At 37.6% G+C, this 25,072-nt stretch overlaps 1 protein-coding gene across 1 annotated transcript in view; it reads right to left on the bottom strand.

The window, feature by feature from the left end:
• EFEMP1 (EGF-like fibulin extracellular matrix protein 1) overlaps window positions 1-25,072 on the bottom strand; it is a 63,363-nt gene that overhangs the window by 13,066 nt on the left and 25,225 nt on the right. The window contains exon 5 of the mRNA XM_002757741.5: window positions 2,263-2,385. Within this exon, the coding sequence (XP_002757787.3) occupies window positions 2,263-2,385 (123 nt within the window). The remainder of the gene's footprint in view (window positions 1-2,262; window positions 2,386-25,072) is intronic.

Genomic DNA, 25,072 nt, shown 5'->3' with positions numbered 1-25,072 from the left:
TGAATGGTATTATACTTTCTAATAGCTCCCTGAGGGCTATCAATTTGTAAACTCTGTTTACTACTATCCCAGTGCCTAGAACAATGCTTGTTACACAGTAAGTCCTCAATAACTGTTTGGTGAATAAACGATGCATGTATTCTCAACTTGTAAACATTCATTGAACCACTGTTATTTGCTAGCATTGTGTTTGGCACTCCAAGTTTATACTGGTAATGAATATACATATGTTCTGCCCTGTCTTGTATAAAAGACAGGTATGAAACAAATTATTCCATGGGATGATAAGATCAACAACAGAAACGAGTGTATGGGACAGAGGGATTACCACGCCACTCGAGATGTGGCCTGCTGACTGCTGCTGGTTCGTGGACTATTTGGACCAGTCTGCAATGAGTAAATACAGAAACTGAGAGTACATGTTCAGACGTAGCAATTTGACATTACTGTAACATCATTTTTGTTGTACTTTACAGAAGTATTTGTCTGTCACAGATTGGAAATTTACAAAAAAGTATCCTTTACCATAATTTGAGAAGTACTGGCACAGGGGAGGGAGCAACTAATTATATTTGGGTAGGTCATAGTGGGCTTCCCAGAGAAAGTGATCCTAAGCTAGGATTTCATAGTGAAATAAGAGTTTGCCAGGAGGGAATGTTCTTGGTGCTGTAATGAGCTTGTGTAGAGGCACCAAAGTGTAAGTAACACTGTGTGATGTGTGTAGGGAACTGGTGGAATAAAGCTGGAGTGTAATTTTTTTTTTTGGTGGGGCAGAGGTGTTTATGCAACAGAGCTGGACAAAGATCAGATTGAGCAAAACCTTTCATGTTCTGTCAAGGAATGTAGACTTGATTCTCTCGGTGAGGGAAGCAAGAGGGGAAGACACATGATTAGATCTGAGTTTAGGAACATCTCCTCCTACCACATTAAAAGGGCTGTGACCATATGTTTGATTCTCTTTGATTCACATTACACTAAGTTGAATTAGTTCTTTTTTCTGTACTTTTGATGCCCTCAAATGTTTATTTTCCTGTCTAACACAATAGCAAAACTTTGGTATCACTGGAGTTTTCCACACATTCTTCTTTTAAACATAGCTTTATTTACAGCAAACCCTGGGCCTTCCTCAGAGGCTGGGCACTAACCCCAGCATCTAGGCACAGCCCTATGGCAGGCAGAACTGGGCTGGGGCCCACAAGGAACTCAGTGTTGACATGTGAACATTAACAGCTCACATTCTCAGAGGAAAACTGATGCTGGTTGTCTGTCTCCACATCTTCACCCTCTGTTCCTAAGAGGAAACAAGACATCTTCACTGATCTGTGGTAAGAGGGGGTATGTAAATAAATGGACAGAGGGAGTTAGAGTTTCATGCCTATTGCTGAGTCACATGATTAAGCCCAGAGTGTTATATTTTACTTCACTATCTGCCAGTTGGCTTCCTCATACTTTGTTCTTCTGTTTACTCAAAACACACACATAGAGCCTCCATCACATGGTGGGCACGCTTCTGGGACTGGGGAGACCACAGTGACACAAGCTGACCTGGTCTTGCCGTCAGGGAGCTCATGCTCTTAAGGCCCTCCAGCAGAGGCATAAGCTGACCTTGGCTTTGTACTCCTGGTACCCTACGAAGGCTTGCAACATAAAGAGCCTTTAATACCCATCTCTTGACTCAGAACATAATGATAGCATACAGCTTTACTGCACAGGGACAGGCACTGATCTAAGTATTCCCTACATGACCTCTGGAGATAGGGACTAGTATTATCTCCACAGTACAAATGAACATGGTGAGACACAGGTTTTAAGTAACTTGCTCAGGGTCTCAAAGTGAGCTGGAGGTGGTGCTTGGAATGCAACTCCACTATTTGCTCTCTGTGCTGTGCTGTGCTATGCTGTGCTGTGCTCTGCGGCACTTAATGGTGAATGAAGCCCACAGTACCAGTGTGTTAGTGCCATGGCCCCCAGAACAGAGAATTTAAAATTATTTTTGGTTGTTTTGATGGTCCCATTCATACCCCAAATATCTGTTTTTGCTTCGTCTAACATTTAATCAAAACTTTGTCATCCAGAATAGCCTCAACCTGTAAGGTGAATTGTTTCTTGTTAGTGTAAAAATGGATGGGCAGTCTCTAAAAGAATAAGCAGTTATTGGCTACCATTCTCCAAAGAAATCTGAATGCTTTGATTGGAATGCTTGAGGTTGAAACAGTTAAGGTACTCAAGACAGGACCATGCTCACTGCACTGTGGTACTTACCTACACACTGCTCCCCTCGCTTCTGATATCCAGGAAGGCACTGACATGTGAAGGAGCCCCGTAAGTTGATGCACACTTGGTCTGCTCTACAGCTGTGTGTCCCTGCAGTGCACTCATCTATGTCTGTCAGGGACATGCAAAACAGAAAGAATTGTCAATTGTGAGAATGTTGATATTTCCTCCGTTTTGCCACTTCTTAAGTTTTTACTTTACTCTTAAAGCTTTATAATGTTATTACATTGGAAGTGTTTAAAATCATAAATTATTTCAAGTGTTCAGAAAATAATTTTGCAAATACCAGTGTGTACCACTCAGATTTAACAAATGCTAACATTTGCCATGTTGGTCTCAGCTCACTTTGTTTCGTTAAGAAACATTTCATACAGCTAAAGCCTCACACCTCCTCATCCCCTGACCCATCACCTACTGCTGTCTTGGTAGGCATGAATCCTTCCCTGAGATGTTTCTGTGCTTCTGTTAGACAGGGATGCAGCCATTAGGACATATAGTATTGTTTTGTATGTTAAAAAATTTAAATAGATTATATAATACTTGCTTTTTCCATGCAATATATTGTATTTGAGATAATTTCCATTGACAAATTTCTAAAAATCTGACCAATAACTGGGTGTAATCAAACTTTAATATTGTATGTTCCCTGTCACTGTTTTTGCAAACAGCAGAGTAACATGTATGTATAAATATTTCATTGCAAATTTCAGCATGCAAAGGATTCAATTTCATCATGTTCCTCTAGGCTGTGTAGTTTAAAAATCCACATTTTCTCAAAGCAGTGTACTTCTGGGAATAATTTACTAAATGTACCTTAAGGAGTATGCAGGTTCCAATTCTAGAAAAGTAAACGCTCAGTGATAGCATAATAAACCAGTTACAAGAAATTTCTTTGGGATCAAAAGGTAATATAAATTTGTGTGTGTACATTCATGTTTACAGTAATTAATTTTGCCTTATCTATATCTCCTTTGTATTCATTCAAATCCATATTATGAAGTAAGTAGCACACAAGAAGGGATCATATAATTTCATCATTCTTTAACAACCACTCTAAGCTTCGTTAAAAAATATCGTAAAACTTGGGATTCCTAGATGACAAATTTTGCATAAAACACAAAATACTATCCTGGGTCTACCACAGTGATGATCTAAGACTCCTTAAATCTGCCTCAGGGGTCTTAGATCATCACTGTGGCAGACCCAGGGTAGTATTTTGGAAGAAAATGTAGGGAAAGAATCAATAATAAAAAAATCAGTAACTAGAATTTACCGGATTTCTGTCTTCCCTCTAAGAATCTCAGAGTAACCCCTAGGGTTGTTTTGCCTTTCACTTTTCTGTTGTTTTCAAGGGGGACTGCTGCATTTACAGTATGCAGTATAATAATATATGAAGTTGAGATTATAAAAGGGTTGTCTTCAGAAATCAACTTCACTTAGCTGGGTGTGGAAATGATAAGAGAGATTCTTTCCATAAGAAAAAGGGAGGGGAGATGAAAAATGCTTGAATGATGTATGGCTATTTATTGGATAATAATCTATAAAGCATCCACTTACGTAATTCTTTGAACTTGCTTTTAAAGTTTTGGCTAAGGTTTTTGTTACTTTGTTTTGAAATTTATTATAATTACTACTAGTATTATTTTCAAATCAGTGATTACAAACTGTCCTTTCTAGGTACTATGCGATGGTGCAACAATCTTGCTTTGACATTATCTGCTGTTTTTTGTGTCTTTTATTATTTTCTCAGATACACTTGATGAAAACCTTTCTACTGGGGTTTCTTCAGAGCTTTATGACTCGTTAATGCAGAAATGACAGCAGAATTTCTATTGTTTTATGTCAAGAACATTTGCCAGCATTTGCAGTGATAACAGTCCTGAGAGATATGCAATGTTAGATTCAGATGTGGCAAGTTTTCTCTGGCAGAAGATCAAGGCCTTGGGCTGGCTGCTGCATTTTCTAAGGGAGGCCTCAGCAGTGACTGAGGCTTTTCTTTTTGACATCTCTCTGCAAACTGCCTCCACCCCACTGCATTCCTACAACCGATGCCCTATGACTTCCTTCCTATTTCTTGTCACTCATTTCTTAGTGTCTGATAAATAGGCTAACATTTCCAGTGGAATTAATATATCATTACATAGATTTTAAACACAAAAACTTGTGCTACTCCTTCTTAAGAATGACATCTTCTGAGAGGATTATTTAATACAAATATTAGGTGAGTCAAATTAATTTAATAAAAACAAACAACAACAAAAACAAATAAAATACCACTGTGCTCACTGCCACTACTTTTCTTCCCTTTTCCCACCAAAACCTAAACAAAGCTGCAACAAGATTTTCCTCACCTAGGACTGACTGTTGATTATACATTCTACTTACTGGGACTCATAAAATAGTCCAAAAAAGTGACCTCTCTGACCCAGAAGCAGCTACTAACTACATTTCTATTTATGGCTTCTCTAGCTTTACTTTAAAATACTTATCCTCTCCCTTGCTGTTGTCAGTTTATCTAATGCTAAGGGCTATAATCAGATTGAATTTCTTTGACCTATTTTCAATTATAATGTACATTTATTAGTTTATCTAAAGAACACAATTTTATTATTTTGAAAGTTATACTTTGAGATCCTGGAATTGCTTACTTATACATCTATACAAAGTCATATAAAGTTATTACACATTGTTAAATTTATTATGTTTGCTTTTCTACTTCTATGCATTTCCATTTGTCTTAAATATCAGAAAGTTAACTACGATGCAAAAATTACTAAAATGGACAACGATGTCAGAAACTCAAAGCAGAGTATCCATCCCTGGGTAGATTCTATGGAAAAGCTGGCTCTCCCAGGAGTGTTGATGACAGCCCACTGTCCTCTACTTGCTCCTGATTCCCCATAGTGCAAACACTGCCTTTCGTAGGTATCTCCATGGTGTGTAAGAAAAATCAGTCTCCTACATTTATATGGGAGAATATCTGCATTAGCAAAAGCAATGCTTTATTTATAAGGGAAACTACTCAGGTCAGCCATGATTTTCCTGATAATCTAGGACAAATTACTATGGGGAGAAATTTTTTGTTGTTGTGTTTTCGTGATTATAGTTTGTCATTAACAGTTAAGCTCACTTGGTTTTTCAGGCAGTCAGTTAATAAATTTCCTGGGACCTGGACCCAAGCTCTTTGGATAGGGGTAGGGGATCTATATCTTACTCCTCGCCCCCATATTCCCAGTGCCTAGGATAGTGCATGAAACATGGTGAATTTTCATTAAGTATTTGTTCAATAAATGGATCAATGAGTTACTACCATTTGCTGAGAATTGGTGCCTAACGTTTCACGAAAAATAGGATCCGTGTTTTACCTAATGGAGCTAAATATGTATAAAGCAATTGAGTCCAAGAGTGCAGAGGCTATGAGGTATAAAGCAGCATCAGCAGTGGGCAGTCATGGATGATTTGCCAGAGGAAGTGAGTTCTCCACTGCATTTCTGAAGAAAATGAGATGCATGGGTTGCCAGGAAAAGGAGGCTGTTTCTAGGCAGAAAGCAGCTCACATTAGAAAATGCTGAGAAGACAAAACAGGTTTCCATGAGAAGCATGGCAGACAGATGGAGTCAGCACAGCTGCAGGGGCTCTGTGTGAGGAGCCTAGTGCAGTGCCTGGTTGAAGGGGATCACGAAATGCTAGCTCTGTGGTGAGCAAAATTCAAGGCCTTAAAGGCAGGATTAGAGAGTCTGGATTGAACAACATGGGGACTCACTCTGAACTATGTAGACAGAGCCTAATGCTAACATTACCAAAGAACAAAATAATAGAATGTGCTTCCTAAAATATCACAACACATTTCATCATTCTAATACATTAAGAATAGCTAATAGCAATATTTGGTGATTCCCTCATTTTTCAAGAATGTGCCCACATGCTCCTTCTTAGTGATTTATACTATTGCAGGTCCCTCTCTTGCTGACTTTGGCACCATTAGTTGCTTTAAATAACTCAGGCTAATCTTTGCTCAGCTCTCACTTCTAGCCTCTTTGTCACACCAACCCCCAAGTCTAGGAACCACACATTTGATTTTCTCTCAAAGTTAATGGAGGCAACTATGTCCACATCTCTGTGGTGTCCATTACGTCCCTGCTTAGGCCCTCATTCTCTATGTTTTTGGCTCCTTCCCTTCAGTCTGACTCATATTTCCCAAACCCCTGACTCATGCTGCTTTCTCTCTCTTATGCAACATTTTAATCTCTGCAATGTTCTTTCCATAATTTGATAACTTACCACGACATGGAGTCCCTTCAGCATGTTTTCACAGGCAAAAATTATCTGCACCTTGAATGGCGTTGAGTACCATTTAGACTTTTCTAATTTGTGCTGCTTTTGGTTTAAGAAATAATTCAGAACTACTTCTGAATAAGCCACTGTTGACTAGTGATGAGAATGCATTAGTAACAGGACAAAGAAGGCTGAAATTATTTTAAATCTGTCACTCCCCATGTAATCTAGGGTCATGGTATCAATTTTTTTCTCTTTGTTTCTCCGTGTCTAAAATAGTGTATCCTCAACAATAACACGCAGAGTTTTTAAAGTATTCAGATTCTTTACAATATGCTTTTTTGTTTCCAGACTATAAATCTCTGGAGTAAAATAACCATATTTTTACTAGTTCTGTGTGGACACTGTGCATGCTTTGCAAATATTATTCAATGGTGCTATCCTGTGAACTCTTGTGGTTAGGGAAAAGGTAGTGGTTAAACTCAAGTTGCTGATACTTGTTGATCTATGTGGATTTAAAACCGTATTATACCTAGCTTTCTCAATCAAGCTGATTTAATCTCATAAATGGAGTAAAGTGGAAAAAGGTCAAGGTCAAGGATTCATGTTTGTTAGAAGGAGGAGCTACTTTACCATTGGCCTCCTTCCCCCCAACATTCTTAATGATTTAGATACCCACCTGCTCAAAATGATTGCTCCCAATCCTTTTTAGGGAGAGGGTGATAAACTAGTTCCTACCAAAGTACTCTTTTTGCTTACTCTCTGAAACTTTTCAAATAAAAAAGGACTCATTGAGTGAAGCTCTTAGAGGTATTTGGAGTATTTGGTTTTTTACTATGATCCTGGAAGGTAAGAACCACTTCAGCAAGAGCTGAGGGCACTGCGGTTTACTACTGATTTACTCATTCAGTAATTGCTATTGATAATGATAACCTGAGTAATTAATATGACAACTTACGTAGCTTGAAGTCTGATTTAGAAGGAAGTGTAGAACATTTTACATAGCTTCATATACAAACTTGATAATATTCTAAAATTAATTCGTACAAAAATAGGCAAATTCGTAGCAATATGAAAGATCTATTATTTGGGAAGGCAGAATTACAAAGCTTCTGATTTAATCCTAAGGGCAGCTCTGAGGAAGAGATAGTTAATTCATCCACAATTTACAGATGAGGAAGAAGGATGTCACTGAAATATGGACTCAGTTGAGGGGACTTGCCCAAGATCACATAGAGCAGAGATTCAAACCCAAGTTTCCATTTTGTTTCTGCAATTTAGGTCTTCAGAAAGACTTATTTCCTAAGAGTTCTGGAGAGCAGTTTGAAGTGGAGTTATACGTGTTTTTAATTTTTTTTAGCCTTAAAGATAGGATTGTTAATGTCAGAGCACCTTGATTCCTCCCTTGTGTCTTTCTTCTATTTAGAATAACATTCAATAACATTCATAGCCATCCAAGTTTTCTGTTTCTCTCTCCAGTTTTTAGCCAATTATCAACAATTTTTTGTTAAAGACTTTCTAGTTCCCTTGCTGTTTCTTTCATAGTACTGGAATCAGATTTATCTGGGCCAAATGCCCAGTTCTAGTTAGCTTTTCACCCTTCTGAAATTATCAGCTAGAATTCACCCAAGCTAAGCAGTTCTAGTATAGAAAATAAATACTAATATTAAGTAACAAGAAAGAACTGTCTTCATCGATGGCCAGCAGTAGATTTATAGTGCTAGATTCTTATCAGTTCTGGCAAAACAGATTGTTAATAATTTGGTGTGCTTTAAATGATAAACAAAAATATCACCAAAATCAGCAAATATCAGCTTCCCTGATAGTTCATTTCTCTATTTTAGAGAGTGGCAAGTCAAGTGTCCTAGAAGTTCTTAGCTTTGCATTGTGTTCTATCAGGACTTCACAATATGCTGTTCTCATAGGAAAAAAATCATGCTACTTCCAATTGCTTTTCTAGCAATGATGATGGATTTGCATTGCAAATGGACCCCCTCACCTAGCTTCCTCTGTGGACGAAAGTGTTCATTTGCTAGATGATTGGATAGGCATCCAGTTCATGAACATGAGGAAGAAAAACAACTGGTACATGTGAACGACCAATCTGTGACTCATCTGTATTACACACAAACCAAATGAACCATAGGCTGAAACAGAAGAGCAAGGAAACAAAGGCTTTACTTCTCATTCTTCAGCTGTTTTTGCCTGCTGGCAACATAAACTTTATGCTTTCAAAATCTCAAGGAAACAACATTGTCTACTGATAAATGATGATTAATAGTTAGGAGTATTTTCTGGCATCTCTGTGAATATATCATACCCAGATAAACTCCCTTTTTTCCCCCAGCTTAATTATTAAAAAATGTTCAGGAAAAGATAACCCTGATATTTGGGATATTACAACCAATCATCAATCTACCACCTTGTGGAGGTAAACCTGTATTTTGAAACAAACAGCCCATAAGTCTTTGCTCCAGGATGGCTCAGTGCTAGGAATTCAAGACCCTTTGTGTGAAGATTTAAGCCCATTCCATACAGGCTGGAGACGTACTTCAAAGTGGATGGCCTTTGGAGGAACTAAGATCCTACCCTATTATGGGATGCCTCTGCACTGACATTTCAATTGTGTTTTCCTGGTATCTGGCCACTTCATCTCTCCTCTCCCCTATCTCCTACTTCCCCGGTCTGTATCAAACACTGGAGAGTGATGAACTGAATGGGGACTGACTACATTCAACTGAGTCCACCAAGCCCTGCCTGAGCACTGTGATTTGATTCTTGGCCTCCCTCCCTGAGGCCTTGCAGCCAGATTAGTCAAGTCTCCAAGCCCAAAGCACACACATTCCTGGCTTATTCCTTCAGGCAAATCATCACTTGAGGTCGCATAAGCCCCTGGCTATGGCAGTGCCAATTATAACAAGCATGGCTTGCTGACCTCCTAATTGTATGAGACCAATTACATTATGCTTGTTGCTCATTCAACAATAAGCAGCTTTTGTGCCCACTAAATTGAGGCATACTACTAAATTTGGTGAGTGTAACTTGGCAATACTTCTCCAACTCATTAACTGCTTGCCTAAAGCTTTTTCAATAAAGAATAGCTTTGTGCCTCTTGCCTTCAGAGAATGTTATTTTCTTGTGTGTATTTTCCTGCCCCTTTCATTATATCTTACTTATGATCTTTCTGTGCAATGTTTCTCCATATGCCTCAGGGCCCTTATTTGCACTAAATTCTTTTTTTCTGTTCTCTTTTTGATTCAGAATTCCAGTACAGTGAAAAGCAATGAAAAGAACAAAGATGTGGATAAATCTAAATAAATACTGCTGCCTAAAACAATAATAGTAAAGTATTTTGGGATTTACAAAATATTTAGAATTGAAATACATAAGAATAATAGCATATATAGGTTGGCAGGAAGAATAGAGTTTAAATATTTTAAGATCCTTTGCATCACACAGGAAGAGTTAAAAGTACTAATTTGTCTTAAATTTTGATAAGTTGTGGATGCATGTTCAAATGATCCCTAGGAAAAACAATAAAGAAATGGCAAAAAAAAAAAAAAGTAAAATGGCAAAGCTAATAAAGGGGAAATGGAATAATATAAAATACTGCCTGAATTTAGAAAGAAGGCAAGAAATAAAAGGAAACTAAAATATACAGGACAAATAGACTGTAAATAGAATGGTAGTTTAAACCTAAACATTATCAGTGGTTAGAGTAAATGTAAATGGACTAAATGCTCTCACTAAAACCAAAAATTGTCAAATTGATTAAAATACAAAATACAAATATACTGCTTCAAGAGACATAATTTAAATATAAGGACACAGGTTAAAAGAAAAAAGATGGAAACTATTTATGCAAACACTATTTTTTGCAATATTAGTATCAGAAGAGATTGACTTTAAGGAAAAATGATTATTACAGAATAAAAAGGAATACTACATAATGATAAAATTTCAGTTTATCAGGAATATGTAGAAATTCTAAGTTTAAATTCACTTAATCATATAGCCTCAGTATAAACAAAGCAAAAATGAATGAAACTAAAGGGAAAAAATGACCAACACAGTTATAGTAAGATTTTAACACACTTCTCCTAGTAATTGAAAGAATAAGCACGTTTTCAGAAATGAATAGAAAATGTGATTAAAACCTTTGAACTAATTGACATGTATAGAGCACTGTACAGAATACGTAGCCTTTTTAAGTATTGAGAGAACATTAAAATAAAATGGCTACATGCTGGCATTAAAATAAGTCTAAATAAATTTCAAAGATTTGCAACATACAGGTTATATTCTCCAACTACAATGCAAATAAAATAGAAACAATGACAACAACAAAACTAGAAAAAGCCCTTCTTTTGGAAAATGACATACTTCAGAACAAGCCATGGTTTAAAGATAGCAAAACTGAAATTTGAAAAATCTCAAACTGAATGAAAGAATTTGTGTGTGTGTGTGTGGGGGGGAAGCCAGCCCATAAGAAGGCCCATAGCCTCACCCTGCATCCTCACACCATCCTTATCTTTTTACCTCTACTCAATTTACAAGAGAAGAAAATGCAGATAAGATCTGTATCTGAGATGGTCTTCAGTGTAAAGAAAGGGTGCTTAGGGAAGGAGGAAAAAATCTTTTTCTTCTAACTTTTATTTTAGGTTCTGGGTTACATGTGCAGGTTTGCTGTATAAGTAAATTCGTGTCATGAGGGTTTGTTGTACAGATTATTTTGTCACTCAGATACTAATCCTAGTACTCAATAGTTGTTTCTTCTGCTCTTCTTCCTGGGAAGAGGAAAAGATCTTGACTGTGTATTTCCAAAAAGCCGAAACAGAATAAATGCCTAGAAATGCAAGAAAGGCAGATTTTAGCTCAGTGTAAGAAAAAATGTGGTTGTTAGATGTTTTGATGTATTAGGAAGTAATGAGCTTCCTATCATTGAAAATACACAAATGATTCAATGTGGATCCCAGCACGGGGTGGGGGATTTGACTAGTCATCTGTGTTTAAAAACAGTGTTAACATGCTACATGCAAATATGACAAAGTTTTAATAATTTTTTAATCTGAATGGTGGGTGTTCCATGTTCATTGGTTCATTGTGCTATACAATTAACTTTTCTCTAAGTTTGAAAATGATGATTAAAAATGGAAAAACAGATGCTGAATGCAGTCTAATATAGAAAATTGAGAGGATTCAGCAATGACTATCTTTACTTTCTCTCATTTGACACCATGTGTCAAATGATATATCTATAGCTTTGTATAGTCGTGAAGTTAACTTTTATACCTTTACAATCTATCTCCCAACATCTGAAAAACTTGCCTCATGATAAAGTATAGCAAGGAAAGATTTCATTGTAAGTGGTTATTTACTCCCTCCCTCTTCCTTGAGCAGGAAAACAGTTATGAAATTTTAGACCTATTATTCCTTGTCCTGTATTAAGGATTTTTCAGGAAGGAAGATTCAGTTTTCAACATGTTAAGATTATTTAGGGATCAAAACATTAAACTTGTGCCCAGATCCTTCAGATAACATTAAACCAAGTGAGATTTGACTTCTTGGTTTTGCTCCAAATTGACACCAATAATTTCCATTTCCTCCAAATTATCCATAAATTACCATGCATATTTTGGACTTAATTTGTTGATAATTTATGTTGACATAGGCTGTGGTATTTTCCCCCCTTCTATGTTAAGACACTTTTAGTGTTGTGAAGCAACAGCATTCAAGTACCTCCTAAATATTAATTCAAGGAGTGCCTAAAGGCCATAAGGGACAAAAGAAAATCTGTTCGATAAAACTTCTGACCCTGTGAGAGTTGCAATTCTAAAGACTTCTCCAAGCTAGCATATAAAATAGTCTTTGGACTTTAAAATGAGTCTGGGGCATTTTACCTCACATTTCCATTGGGGACAGAAATAAGTTTCTCAGAAAATACATTCTCTGTGATCTGTTTCAGTTTTATGAATCTGGAAATTAATGCTTACTTCGATAAATTCTAAAATGCTGCTTTTAAAAGTATTTGTTTTCTAGCTCTAATCTCTTCTTCCCTTTCAAACTTGGATCCTGGAAAACCTGAGTAACATGCTCTGGCTTTCTTGGGGCCATAGTCTTGGATCTCCATTTCTTCTTCTCTCCTTTTCCACTTTTCAGCAGTGACTTCTCTCTCCCTTTAATCTGTAGGATCAAAGGGGAGTCTGAAAATGGATTTATCTTTCTGTGTAGGAGTAAATGGCTCTGTTAGCAGAATGGGATGACTAGAAAGTTCTCTTCAATGTTTAAATGCACTACTGTGTACCTGTAAAGTTGCATACTTGTCAAGAATTTAGAGTAGCTTAATGTCCATTTGGCAATGCAAATTCTGAAAAAAAACCTGGTGGGGAAACATGCCATCTACAAGGTTTGTGTGTCTGCAGAGTACAAAGGCAGGTGGACCCAAGCCAGTTATGCAGTTGATGTGTTAGAGGCTGATGCCAAACTAAGTCAATCTTAAAGAAAATTTCTTGGCATGAATAAACAGATGAAAAAAACCAAACCCTACATTCTAGATCTGTTATATATACTTAAATTGGTTACTGTATGGAGCACATCCATGGAGTCTATCATATTCCAAGTTTTCATTTTGAAAGAAAATGGAAAAATTGAGCAATTCAGATTGTTAATTTTAAAATGAGCCTAAGATTATTTCTTCCTGTGGAAATGTAATAATTTGTTTATAGAAACTTTTAAGTAAAAACCTTTGGCTTCAGGCACATATGTGGTTAATGTGGATGACTGTGAGGCTGCCAGATAGGTGTAAGGAGGTAAGGTACCCTGTCAGTGACCTTCAATTACTAATCTCTTTTCATGATTTTCAGAATTAGAGGAATCATACTGTTCTCTCACAGCAAGTATTTTTAAGTTCTAAGTTATTTTATTTGAGATTGTATCTTTCTGTAGTTGTTTATGCTAGCTTTTTTTTTACTAGCCTTATTATACCAAGAATTAATGTTTATATATAATTTATTATACCAAGAATTAGAGTTCAAGGGAGGACTTGTTGATCTTTTTAAGAAAGTCTGAGAATCACAGAATAACTTTTTCTCTTATGCAGCTCACCGACAACTATGCTTAAAACCGAAGAGTGGGTAAGATCACAAGTTTTAGAGTCAAACAGGCCTCAGTTTAAATCCAGGCAACATCACATGTTAGTTATGTGTCCTGGAAAAGTTATTTAACTTTTCCACTTTTCCAAATCTCACTACCACATCTATGAAGTATAACCTCACTGCCATATTAATCAGGTCATAATGATATTGTGAGGACTAACTGAAACAATACACACTCAAAATGGATGTACCTGGTCCACAGTAAGTGCTCAATAAATTATACTTAACAGTGTGAAGACTTAAATTGGTAGCGGGATCAGGGTGGTACTTCTGCTATATACAGATGGAATGAAGCAAGAAAACTGCAGAAAGTCAGGGCTTTTAATGTAATTTTCTATATAGTTTCGCATTATTAAATATCCTCCCTTTGTTTTCTTGCTTAGTGTCATGTTCTCAATATGGTCTTTATGACCGAAACCCAATCAGGAGGATGACCTTCCCTTCCTTTGGCATATTCCAGATGAATGGATATAAGAAAAGGCAAACACAGCCTTTCTTGCTAAAAGTTATTCCTCATTAGGAAAATTGCAAACATTTAAACAAAACAAAATCTGTCAAAACAAAACAAATCTAGCATCGTCTGCATTTCATAATATTTGATTCATAGAATCAGTCCTGTCAGAGGAAAGGACTGTTGACGGCTACAGACAGGATTGCTTCATGGCAATGAAGTATTAATGTTCATAAAGACTACCTAGCACACGTAACATTAACTAGAGCTCTAATTAGAACGTACATGTAACTTTGAGAGAGAACTTTTGTGTGAACAAGTTCTAGCTACGAAAAAGATATGAAAGATGCAAATTTTAGCAGTTACTTTTATTTATTATTTTGCGAATGTTAAGGCCATTATGGTCACCATTTTTGAAGACAGTAATAAAATTATCAACTAGAACTATAAACAGGGAATATTTTCAAATGTTATAGAGTTAAACGCATATAAAGCCAGGACAAGGATTTTTTGTCATTTGTTCTTAAGGACAAAGCTTAGAGTTAGACTTTAGGATGAAAACACTGGATGCCTGACTTTTCGAATGAGCAGACTGGCACAGCCTTCACTATTGTATTTAATGAAACATTCATCCAGTCATATCATATAGGGAAGTTTAATTTGGGGCCACTTATTTGTTTTTTAAATGCTGTGCTAGTAATATAGTAAAACCATGGCATATTAGAAAAGTATTCTTTTGGAAAGCTAATTTTAGTTTCTTTGAATACAAAATGACCTTCTTCAAATGCCTTCATTATAGCTGAAGGTAAATTATATGTGCGTACATGACTGTTTCTTGTTACTCTTGTAAGAAAGGGTATTAACAAACAGGAGAAATGAAAGAACTTAAGGCCCAAGGAAAAGCACCATGCTTATGATAATAAGGTGACAAATCCCATGGCTAGGCTGACTCCTTCTCTGTTGTCATCCTAGCCTATCAATCATCATCCTACATTTCTGATCCCTTCCTACTCAAATAATGAATTTTTCATTTGCTCGAGACCATTCTTCCAACTTGAGAACTCTGACTGCTGCCACCTCTAAAGTGGTGTGAGGACTGCCTCCTACTGGTCTATAGCTCCTGGACATTGCTTCTTGGGTTGCTTCCCTGGCCCAGTGCTGAGGCTCTCCAGTGCACTCCTTGCAGCCTTGGCAAGGCTGTCTCTGCCATCTTCACCTTTCTAGTGTTGCTGGGCTGCTGCCAGCCTCCCAGGGCTTCAAGATCTGTCTGTGACTGTGCACATAGGTGTTAACACAATGCAGTTGGTCCTGTATGATTAGTGTGAACCTTCACTGCAACATAACAGGTGGTTCCATACACAAAATTGTCTTTTCTTGGGGCTCCATCTCATCAGTGCCATCTCACATGACCCTCTACATCAGTCAGGCCACCTACTGCCTGCCACATGCAACACATTCTTGCCATTTGTCTGCCTTTGCCGCTGAGCCTCCCTCTAAATTTTCTACCTTACCAGGAAGGTAGGTAGAGAATTACACATCATCTCCAGCAGACCCCCACCATTGAGAAGGAAAAGTACAGGTATGACTCTTGTTAAGGAAGTGTTTCAGAATGGAAACTTAAGTAGGTCAGTAAATGGATAAGTCAGGTGTTTAACCTTAGCAAAATAGCTGTGGGATCTCCTAAGAAAAAGACCTTCCCCTTGAGGGTCCAGCTCAACTCCAGGTCACCACAGAAAGTAGCTTGTTCACATGACCTTTGGGACAGCTGTGTCCACAAATTATCTTTTTTAAGAAAGAGAATTGCAGCAAAATCACTCTCTCTGGAAACTCTACTGACCTGGGGAGGTGATCAATGGCTGCTCCCCACCTCATCCATAGTCAAAGCCCCCTTAAGGATGAGGCACCTTTTCTGGCTGCCTCAGGGTCCTAAACAAGTTTTGCTCTGACCACCAAAGTCTGGCATTCCCCACGGGGGAACCAACAGCTGGATAACCCCAGGCACCTATCAGTGGCCTACATGATTTTATGCCTCAACTTGTTAAAGACAGCAATTGAGCTGTCTATTAGACTGGATATATAAATTCCAGGATGTTTATATTATAAACTGGCAAAACACTTAAATAACATTTGATGCTTCCATAGTATTTACACAATTGTATCATAATTACAACATTTTGTCTTACAAGATTAGGGGATGTTGTGACAAAAATGTGAATGTGTAAAACTCTTGTAACTTCTGCAAAGGCTGAATTACAATTTTGTTTTCAAATCAGTCTTCTAATAAGTGGTAGCACAAACTCTAAAATAGAGCAAACCTCAAACACTAAAAATCCTTTAAAAGTTGCAGTTATATTCTATGTGGAGAAAAACTAGAAATGGCCTGCACTGATGCACTAAATGTTGAGTCCATTTTTAGGGCTGGTTTGACTTCTGTAGCTTTTCCTTGAGCTAAAATATTTTCCCTACTCGTTATGTTTGACAAAAATTTAAGCTTATGAACAGATCTGTGTTATTTTTTGAGTGAAATCCATATTTAATTTGCCACCATAGAATTACTATAAACTATTATAATGAAACCACTCGTTATAATGAAATTATCTAGACAGGTTATAACAATTGAGAACTCAGAAATACATTTTAAAAGTAAATGATGTATTTAACTTTTTTGTGAGCAAAGAGGGCAGATTTCATTTTGATTTGCATACACAAGTTTCAGGCTGACATAGAGCATCTTTAATTTTGTATAAAGGGAAGCTGATTACATCACTTCCTACCACCTGCAGGATGAAACCCCAAACTTTAAACCGTGACTGGCAAAGCCCTTCATGATTGGACTCCTGTCTACCCTCATGTACTGCACACTAACGTTATACAGAACAGTTTGCTCTTCCCTTTTCCCATCTTCTCATGACCTTAGCAAATGCCGCTTTCTCTACCTGGAACATTCTTTCTCCTTTCCCCATTTCTTTAAAGTCTAATTGCCACAACTTCCTAAGACTGAGGCCTGGCGTCACCTTCTCTAGGAAGTCACTAAAATGGGACTTAAAATATCACACTGTAATTACTGTCTGCTTCCTCATAGACAGAGCTCTTTAAGGGTAGGTCCCATAAGCTTTTATCTTTGTATTCTCAGCACCCACTATGCTTTGCACATACTAGTTACTTAATTCAGGCTTGTTGAATAGTCTCACACTTTGAAATGATGTCTAGGGATCCAGCTACAGGATATCTAGTCTGGGGTTTTATGCTGTCTCCCAAACTGTAACTAACAAAGCACTATTGATTTTGCCTTGATCTTATTATTTTTAAATCTGTTAGAAAATAAAAAAAGTAAATTCCAGATAACGAACAGATCATCTCTAGCAGACCCCCACCACTGAGAGGAAAAGTACAGGTATGGCTATTGCTAGTGAAGTATTTCAGAATGGAAACTTAAGTAGGTCAATAAATGGATAAATCCATGTTTTACTTTTGCAAAATAGCTGTGGCGTCTCCCAAGGAAAAAAGTCAAGACTTAAAGAAGTAAGATCTAAATTCAGTTAAAATTCTTTTGGATTAATCCATAAACTAAACTATCTATTCTTATGTTCTTAAATTCTTGCTTTATTGGCTCAGCAGTCCAGCCTCACCCCTACTCCCAAACCTCTTTCTGTACCCCTTTTAAATGCTTATTTTTAAATAAAAATAACTTTTAGCTGGAAAATGTTTCCCCTAGACGTATCAGGAAAACTTGTTGCTTTCCTCTATCAGCAACCAGATTACTTCTTAGTTCATGCTTATTTGCAGAATGGATGGTAGGGGGGCTGTGGGGTAGAATGGGCCTATGGATAATTGTCCCCTGCCATAATTTCCAGTATTGCAAAAACCTTGTTACCATGACTCTGCTTACATTGAATTCACTGCATTTTTGCAGGGTCACTGCCTTAAACATGCTAAAATAAGAGTAACTGCTGTTAATAGCCTGTTTAGACATAGTTTATAGTTGGAGACTTGCTCCGTATTCCTTCAGTCATATATTGCAACTAATGAACATTCTATAGTTTAATAAATGTGGGCATGAGGCAGAAAGGCTGATTGTTCAGTAGAGCATGTAAGGGCTTACTTAACTCCAAATTGGTTATTTCATGAAGTGTGTGTGGGGGTGAAATTACAGCATCTTATTAATTTGCAGTTTATGCTTATCTTTGTAATACCTATGACTAAATATACTGGTCAAGAATATTAGAAACAAACTGTTCACCTTACTTGGAGTCAAACTTATTTAGAATCACTGTTTCATGCAGGAGAAGTTGCTCCATGGCAAAATAATGAATGTGTCTGTTAGAAGTTTTAAATAGTTTTAAATTAATTATTATGATTCAGAAAATAGTCTATATGTATCACACTCTCTTTTTATGCTTCTTACTAGTGTAGCTACTTTAGGTACAGTACTTGAAAGTAATGCAATTCTTTCTTGAGAAACTCACTCCCTTTTCCATAAATCAGACTGACATAGGCCCTCACCACCAATGCTCCCCACCTCAGTCCCATTAGGATGATTTAACAGATTTAACCATATGTGCATATGTATTTTTTCCTCCTCATCCTATACCTATCTGGAGATAGGGTTTTCATTATGTAACTCTTTGCTCAAAATCTGTCACTAATTGTGACAGTAATAAATCTAAATGGCTTAAACAAGAATTCTGGGTCATACCTAAACTGTCTTCCAATGGAATTTTCCAATCTTGGAATTGTTACCCACAGTAACCCACTTCTCTCAACCCAAACGGTGACACTAGGACTGGGTGGGAAACAGTGGTGGTGAGGGCTTATGTCAGTATAATTTATGGAAAAGGGAGTTTCTTAAAAACTAATTGCATACTTTCAAGTACTTTATATACAGTAACTATGCTAGTAAGAGGCATAAGAGGAGAGAGTTTGATACACAAGGACGGTACTGTCACCATTATGCTGCATCCAGGGTGTCCATCCAGCAAAGCCTGTCCTGTTCTGTTAAGGTTTGTTCACTCTGGTTCATCCTTCATGACCTAGATCACATCTATTCTCTCAGAAAAGTCCTAACTGGCTACCTGGTGGCAGGACCAATCCCTCCTCTGACTTCTCCAGAATTTTTCAGTAATCACCACTTAACATTGATGATGTGGGAACGAAGGCTCTCAGCTAGAGTCTGTTGACTTGAATCATTGAGCTGAATATTTGTGCCATTTAATTTTTGAAAGTCTGATCTTATGTCACATCTTCAGACAGACTGGAAAGTCCTTGCAAGAAAGGTGGTGTGCCTAGGCTTCTAGTATAGTTTGAACACAGGTTAATTAAATGCATTGATGCAGTAACTGATAACTAAATCACTAAAAATTGAACAAATGCATGAATGGTGCAGACTTAAGGGTATACATGGAGAAATATATCCTAAATTTACATTAACAAGGAAAGGAAAGATGGAGTTCTAAAAACCACTGAAAGGAAAGGAAAAGGAAAAGGAAAAGGAAAGAAGAGTTCTAAAAACCGTCTAGTGTTTAAATCTTATCCTGTAATACCTATGGGGCAAAAAGCAGAATTGACCAGAAACAGGAGCTTTTCGTTCCATAATCTCTCAGTTAAGCTTGCGTGTTTGGCAATTTAAGAGGAACATGAGGTTATGGTGACGACCTGGCCACATCATGTCCCCTTTTCCTTCTACCCAAGGAGTGACCACAAGCTCATTCACTGTAAAGTGGACTTTGCTGCATCACATTCACAGGCCACCTCTCTGAAGGATGAAATGCAATGCAGAATGGGGCAGGACAGAATAAATCTTATTCAGAGAGCATGAACAATTTCTGGGGGGAAAACTCATTGCTAAGTTTTATAATTTTTTTCTTCTGAACTTTTGAAAAAAATAAACTCTGGTTTCAGTTTAGTTTCCCCCCCTCCAAAGAAACCTACATGGCCACTTTTTCAAATTTGTTCCAGATGGATTCAGTCATAGAATGATTGATTAGCCACTCAGTTGTGAGCTATGTGGTTAAGTTCAGAAACCTATAACAAACTGGTTTGGAGCTGAGTTTCATGGTAAGTGGCAGAAAGGATAATCCTTAAACTGTCGTTTTAGAGTTAGTGATGAGGAAAGAGGAATTTAGTGGTGCTACTTATGTCAAGAGAATATATTAGTAAATGGATGGCTGAATATGAGGGAATCGAACATAATGCTTTTTTTCCCTCTGGGGTTCACCATAAAGGGAATCAGATCTGACTGCCCCCACAATCTCCCCACCACCAACTATTCTCTCTGCCTTCTTCGTGGACTAGACCAGCCTTCCCGGGATGCTCTGGGCTGACCTCTACCTGGCTGTGAGGCACCCATTTATCCCACAAGCCAGTTAACTGACTCATAGAGATTTTTATTATTGGCATAAGAAACACTGGTTTCTGAAAAATCTGAAAAATAATCTGGGGGAGAGTGAACTGAGGAGAAAATGCACTGTACTCCATATAGAGCTGTATTATGTACTTTTAAAAGCAATTTGAGGATGTTTGGTCTATTTCTATCTTCTTTACCAAAAACTCCCCAAACTTTCCTTTAGATTTTAGTTACACTTTCTAATAGCTGTATTAAGACTTTTTATTTTTTTTCTCTCTGGTTGACAATCTGGCTACTAGAGTATCTTCATAAGGAGACTGCATGTGGCTGGTGGCTGTCCTTCATGACATCATCTCATATCATAGTTCTTGCTATAATTGTTAAGTTGGTTTCCACCTTCACTGACTTTTAGCTATACTTTTTTTCTCTTTTCCTCAGAGTGCTATCCTACCTCATTAGTGACCCTTCTCTGAAAAATAAGCCACTATCCTGCCTCTCATTGAGATCCGCATGTTCTTGGGACCCCAAGAAAATTCATGTTGGATTTTGTTGTTGCTGAAGTTTTACCTCTTACACAATCTGTTTATTGTAACCTTAGGATATGTTCAGTGCATGTTGCCTAGTAGAATTTTGAGGCAACAGAAACGTAAACGTTCTTAAACATAGGGTTGATGATTCTAGGAGCAGGCTTTTGAATAGACTGGGAGGAAAAATGTGACCAGAACAGAACAGAGATTTCTAGGGGAGAGATGGAGAACATGATTTCCATGATTCCCTAACAAACGCAAATACCAGAATGTCTAGGACAAAAGGTAACATGAAGCAGGAGCAGTGTGTATTAAATGTCTTTCATGTAACAAGCATGTGATGACTACGTGTTAATCAGCAATAAGGGAGTTTTTAATGCTTGCCCATTAAGTTTTTGTTTCATGAATATTATTTGTAGAGTGGAGGAAAATAAGACTTTAATTAAACAAGTTTTAAAATCAAAGGAGATGGAATCATTTGAGTGTTTTTGGGGAGGATTGATAGTATTTTAGAAGTCTCAGATCAGTGAAGAAAAGGCTACATTTATTCAAAAGGAGCTTTTAGAAACAGCCAGGTTCTTCTTTTCCTGTGCTACTGACCACACCCATTAGGCTGCCTATCTGCATGAGTCATACAGCCTCTTGCACTGCTGGGGAGGGGGTATATTTTGCTCTGAACTCATATTTTGCTTTTTGAAATCATTTAAAATTCTAGGTTTAACTCTAAACGGTCAGTGTCAACTCAGGGAGAATTTTAAATCTAGATTGTGGTAGGCAGCTTCTGACATGGCTCTCAATGGTGCCAGCATCTTGGCATTCACACCCTTGAGTGTGGGCTGGATCTAGGGGCTTGTTTCCAATGAACAGTATACGGCAAAAGTGATGGGTTGTCACTTCTATGATTAGGTTACTAAAGACTCTGACTTTGGTCTTATTAGCGTTTCTCTCTTGCTGGCACCTTCTCTTGCTCCCTCACTTGCTAAGGAAGCTGCCATGTTGTGAGATGCTCTATGGAGAAGTGTATGTGGCAAAGATTTGAAGGTGGAAGAACTTATGAGAAAAGGAGGCAGGAAGTCAATCCTGCCAGCAACCACTAGTATGTGAGCTAGGGAGTGGACCCTTCCCAGTCAAGCCTTGAGAGAGCTGCAGCCTTGTCGAGACCCAAAGCCAGAGGACCCAGCTAAGCCACAGCTTGGTTCCTGACCCAGAGAAAAGGTGAGGTAATAAATGTTTGTTGTTTCAAGTCACTAAGCACAGGGGTAATTTGTTATGTAGCAACAGATTAATCAGCACTTAGACTTCCTTACGATTCATATGTGATGGAAAATAATAAATAAACTCAGAGAAGAGTCATTGCTTTGGTTATAAGCATGGTGTGAGCTGGAGGCTGAAAGAAATTCCAAAATGTGAAACGAACTAATTCATAGACTTTAAACACTCCCATCTCCAATGAAGATGGGAAATCTTAATTTAAGAGTCAAGAAAATAATAAAGGGCTGGTCACCTTTACATTTAAAATGGGTTTATATTAATATATGTAAACAGTTTATTTACTGTGCACCAAATAAAATAAAAATAACTCTTTTCCAAGGTAGGACTGAAATGGAGCCTTGGGCTGTGGCATGAACCACAATACCATAATCACCCAGGTCAGAGCCTGGGGAAAAGACTGCAGTGATCTAGCTTTTCAAGCTCCAGTGATTTTGGTCCAGACTTTTAGCAAACAACTAGTAGTAGGTGTGAACTGTTTTATCAATAAAGCTCTGGTGATTAGAACGGTCTGGTTTTTTGCTTCTGAGTCATTAATGCTATTATAACCACAAAATGCACCTGCATTCTTTCCAAGGTGAATTTTGACTTGCCTGGGTATGTTTTTCTGTTAAAAATGCCATCCAAAAGGCAAAGATGAACTCCTATCAATGGAAATATCTTAAATGCCAGGCATGTATCAATTACGAAACATATCATTACCATACGTCCACAAGGCTTACAGCCTGGAAAAGTGAACTCATTTTCTCTTTCTTGTCCTTTTTAAATAATTTCAAGTAAGAGCTGAAAGGACCACTCTTAATTGTAACAACTGAGAAAACTGAGATCCAGCAAGATGAACTGATTTAATAAAGTCAGCAAGTCATTCAGGGGAAGACCCAAATGGGAACTTTCATCTCTTGCTTAGTTTCATGGGGTTTCCACCATTCTTTGCTGCCAAAGAATACTTTCTGGAATCCTCTGAAGCATTCAAGTGTAAAAACATTCCATTACAGGAGAAAATTCTGTTAATTAGTAAGAGAGGGAAATATCTCTGTATTATAGCCACAGCTGTTACAATGTAATTTGCATTGGAGAAACTGAGTAACCAAAGGAGAAAAATGTATTTTTGAAAAGTAACCACATGCAAATTTGACTCTATCCAAATTATACCACATTTGCTGCTGCAGAAAGTAGAGAATGAAGAATCATTAGATCTATCAGTTTCTTGATAGGAAGGATACTGTCAGCTACTGGAAGACACGTTCTGCATATATCAACAAAACCAGGGAGCTTGTTAGAAATATATAACGCCATACATTAACCCAGACCTACCCAGAATCAGAATTTTCATTTTAACAGGATCCCCAGGGAACCGATATGTTCATTAATATTTGAGAAGCACTGATCTTCTCAAACATAGCATGGAGGAGATTCTAAAAAACATATTAAACAATTGAAACCCAAATTTAAAGACTTCTTTAGCCAAGTTTATAAAAACAGCAGAACTGATTTATTAGGTGTCACCTTTTCTATTTTCCATCATCAGTCTTTGGTGGAAAATGTGCATTTATACAAATATATATGCATTTATACATGTATATATGTATGTCCACACACATATATGAGTGGACAGTTGGTAATTACAATATCTTATGAGATATTTTAGGAGAATATACTTTTGATTAGTATAGTCCTGTGACTGCTCATTGTCCTCTACTCCCTTGTCTTGCTCTCTTTTAATCTACCTCCCTGTTCCATTCCACATCTTTTTTTCGGCCTGTCATTCCTCTTACAGATGGTCTTGTCTTTCAGGGTAAGAGGAGGCTTCCAGGGTAAGAGGTAGGGCTCAGTTGTTTGCTCCGTTTTGCTTTTTCTCCACAAATGTATGTTTGAATATAGTCCTAGCCCCTACCCTAGTAGGTACTCTCTGAATTTTTGCTTTTTCCTTAGAAGACTGATTTTCATACCTGAGTGCTATGTGTTAGTGGTAGGTGGTGCTAGAGGGTGAGTGTCACTGTTACTTAAGCCTTGCAGAAGCCAGGAAGTACCATCACTAGCTTGAATGTTTCGTCTTAATAATATGCAGTATATGTTTTTTAAATTGACTGATGGGCAAGCAACACCAAGTCATGAATTTTCAGCAATTGCTGTTATATAGTTGTGATCTTTGTGGTTAAGGGTCTGTGGTGGTTAAATTTATGTGTCAACTTGATTGGGCTAGGGGATGCCCAGATAGCTGATAAAATATTATTTCTGGGTGTGTCTGTGATGTTGTTTCCAGAAGAGAGCATCTGAATCGATGGATTGAGTGAAGCAGATAGCCCTCACCAAACTGGGTGGTGTAATCCAGTCCATTGAAAGCCCAAATAGAACAAAGAGTCAGAGGAAAGATGAATTTTTTCTTTCTCTTGTTGAGAGGGGACATCCATCTTCTTCTGCCCTTGAGAAAGCAGCATTGGAGCTCCTGGTTCTCAGATTTGTGGACTCTGGGACTTACACTAAGAGGTTCCATCTCCCACCCACTTCTTAGCCCTTTAGACTCAGACCAAATTGTACCACTGGCTTTCCTTGTTTTCCAGCTTATAGATGGCAGATGATGAGACTTCTTAGCCTCCATAATCACATAAGAAATTCTCATAATAAATCTCTCTCCATGTATCTTATTGGGTCTGTTTTCCTGGAGAAACTTGACTAAATACAGAGGTTCGCCTAACTGTGACAGAGAAGAGAACTTATTTCTTCTCTTCTAAGAGATAGTGACATTTTTTTTCTGCTGAGCAACAGCTTTGGCATAACA

Source organism: Callithrix jacchus, chromosome 14, assembly GCF_049354715.1.
Source record: "Callithrix jacchus isolate 240 chromosome 14, calJac240_pri, whole genome shotgun sequence".
Taxonomy (NCBI): Eukaryota; Metazoa; Chordata; class Mammalia; order Primates; family Cebidae; genus Callithrix; species Callithrix jacchus.
The sequence above is the reverse complement of the archived record's forward strand: the minus strand, read 5'-3'. Positions and strand labels throughout refer to the sequence as shown.